At 37.5% G+C, this 2,123-nt stretch overlaps 1 protein-coding gene across 1 annotated transcript in view; it reads right to left on the bottom strand.

Annotated features, from left to right (window-relative positions):
- LOC107629649 (protein JINGUBANG) overlaps positions 1–1,544 on the bottom strand; it is a 2,437-nt gene extending 893 nt beyond the window's left edge. The window contains exon 1 of the mRNA XM_016332486.2: positions 4–1,544. Coding sequence (XP_016187972.1) covers positions 4–1,304 — 1,301 coding nt within the window. The 5' untranslated portion in view covers positions 1,305–1,544. The remainder of the gene's footprint in view (positions 1–3) is intronic.

The raw sequence follows: 2,123 nt of genomic DNA, 5'->3' as shown, positions 1-2,123 counted from the left end.
TAACCAATTAAGCACATGCATAAAACAGCCATTTCATGTGCCTTTGTCTCAGAAACAAGCTTCCAACTACTACTACTACTATTGCTACTACTCTCAGAACATTCCCACCCCATAACATAACCATCAGAACCACCTCCATAGACCCATTTCCCATCATCAGAAACAACCACAGAATTCAATGAAACATCTTTATGACCCTCCAAAACCCCTTTCAAACAATGTGAGTTCTTGTTACTCTTCTTAAACTTCCCTCCTTCCCTTTCTCTTTCCATTCCCCAAGCTTTGATCTTTCCATCTGCAGAAGCAGAATACACAATCCCTCTTCTACATGCTACCAACCCATTGATTGCATCATCATGAGCCTTAATTGACTCCAAACACTTCAAATCCGAAAGGTTCCAAACCTTAAGGGTTTTATCCCATGACCCTGAATAGATCAAACCATTATGAACAGTTAAACATGAAATGCTATCAGCATGCTCAATCCACAGCCTCTTATGGTGCCTCCTTGTTTGGACATAGTTGCTTTGCTTCATGAACTTCCCCAAATAGTCCTTTGTTGTCGGAAGCGTGTCAACGAGCCTAAACACATTCTCTGAACTCCTTGAAACCTTCCAAACTCTGATCCTACTATCTTGATGAGCAGTGAAAACCTTGTTTCCAATGGATACAAGGGCCTTAATCGATCCATCGCCTTGGCCGAATTTGGCGAAAAGGCGCAAATCCGGTTGTTGCCATACTATGATGTCTTTACCCTGTGATGCACTTAGTATGAATTCGCCACAAAGTGCTAAACATGAAACAGAACCAACATGGCCTGAAAGAACAGCTAGTGATCTATGACTATGAGAATTGGAACTTGGAGTTGGTGTGGATTGAATTGGTAGCTGAAACTTTACATCTTGAAGCTCGAAACGGTGAGAGGAGAAGGGGCTTTCGTCGGTCTCACTGCTTCTATCGCTGCAGATACTGCTGCTGCTGATTGAACTTGAAGCTGCAGACAATGGTGGAGGAGCAGAAAGTGGTGTTTTTGAAGTAGGGGAATCCATTGGAGTAGCTGAACAAAGCTTGGTTATTGAAACAGGGGAATCGCTTGGAGTGGAAGAAAGCTTGTTGGTGGGATTAGAAAGTTTGGTTTTTGAGAAATGGGAATCGATAGGAACAGAAGAAAGATTAGTTTTTGAAAGAATTGAGAAGATGGGGTCTTGTGAAAGAGTTGAATCCATTGAAGTTGAAAGCTTGGTTTTTGGAACAGGGGAATTCAGGGGATTGGAGAGTTTCGGTTTAGGAAGAAAGGAATTCATTGGATTCTGTTGTGTGATTCACAAAAGAAGAAGAAGAAGAAGAAGAAGAATGAGTTTTGATGAGATGCCAAAAGAGAAAGAAGCTGAAAGAGAAACAGGGAGGGAGGGGTTACTTGTTGATGTGGTTGAAAGAGGAAAAAGAACCAAAAAGGAGTAAAATAATGCAATGGAAGTGAGAGGAACAGAGAGTGTGTGAGAGAGAGAGAGAGAGGTGCAACGGCTACCTTGACAAATGACAAGAGCTGTTATTGCTTAATGCTTAATATTTATAATTTACGTAATGTTTTTAGTAATAGGAAAGTATTATTTGCAAAACAGTTATGTTATATGTATATAAAATTTTTTTATTAATTGTCACCAAAAAGTAATTATTAATTAATTATTGTGTATAAAAATATGTATTTAATATTTTATAATTTTTTATTGTTGTAAAATTTTATTTATTTATAATAAATTTAATTATTTTAATAATTTATATGACGGCTAATTTTAGAGTAAATAGAGGATATTTGATTTGTAATTTGGGGGGATTGGATGATGAGGGATTTGAAGGACCAATGTCTTTTGCCCCTTTTATGGTGTGTTATTGCATGTTTGAGCTGTTGAGCATTTTTGGGGGGTTTTATTTTTATTTTGAGCAACTATACTCTGCCAGTGATCAAATTGGAAAAGGTCAAAAGGGGTGCCATTTCCCAATCAAGATCGGCTCTGGTTTTTTATAACGCCAGTATTTAGGTTATTGAAACATATTTAATATACGATCCCCCTAGGTAAAGTACCAGTAAATTTGAACATTTTTTATTGAATAATATTAGTAAC

The sequence above is a fragment of the Arachis ipaensis genome, chromosome B03 (assembly GCF_000816755.2).
Source record: "Arachis ipaensis cultivar K30076 chromosome B03, Araip1.1, whole genome shotgun sequence".
NCBI classification, from domain to species: Eukaryota; Viridiplantae; Streptophyta; class Magnoliopsida; order Fabales; family Fabaceae; genus Arachis; species Arachis ipaensis.
Note: the sequence above shows the minus strand (reverse complement) of the source record. Positions and strands in the feature narration are given on the sequence as shown.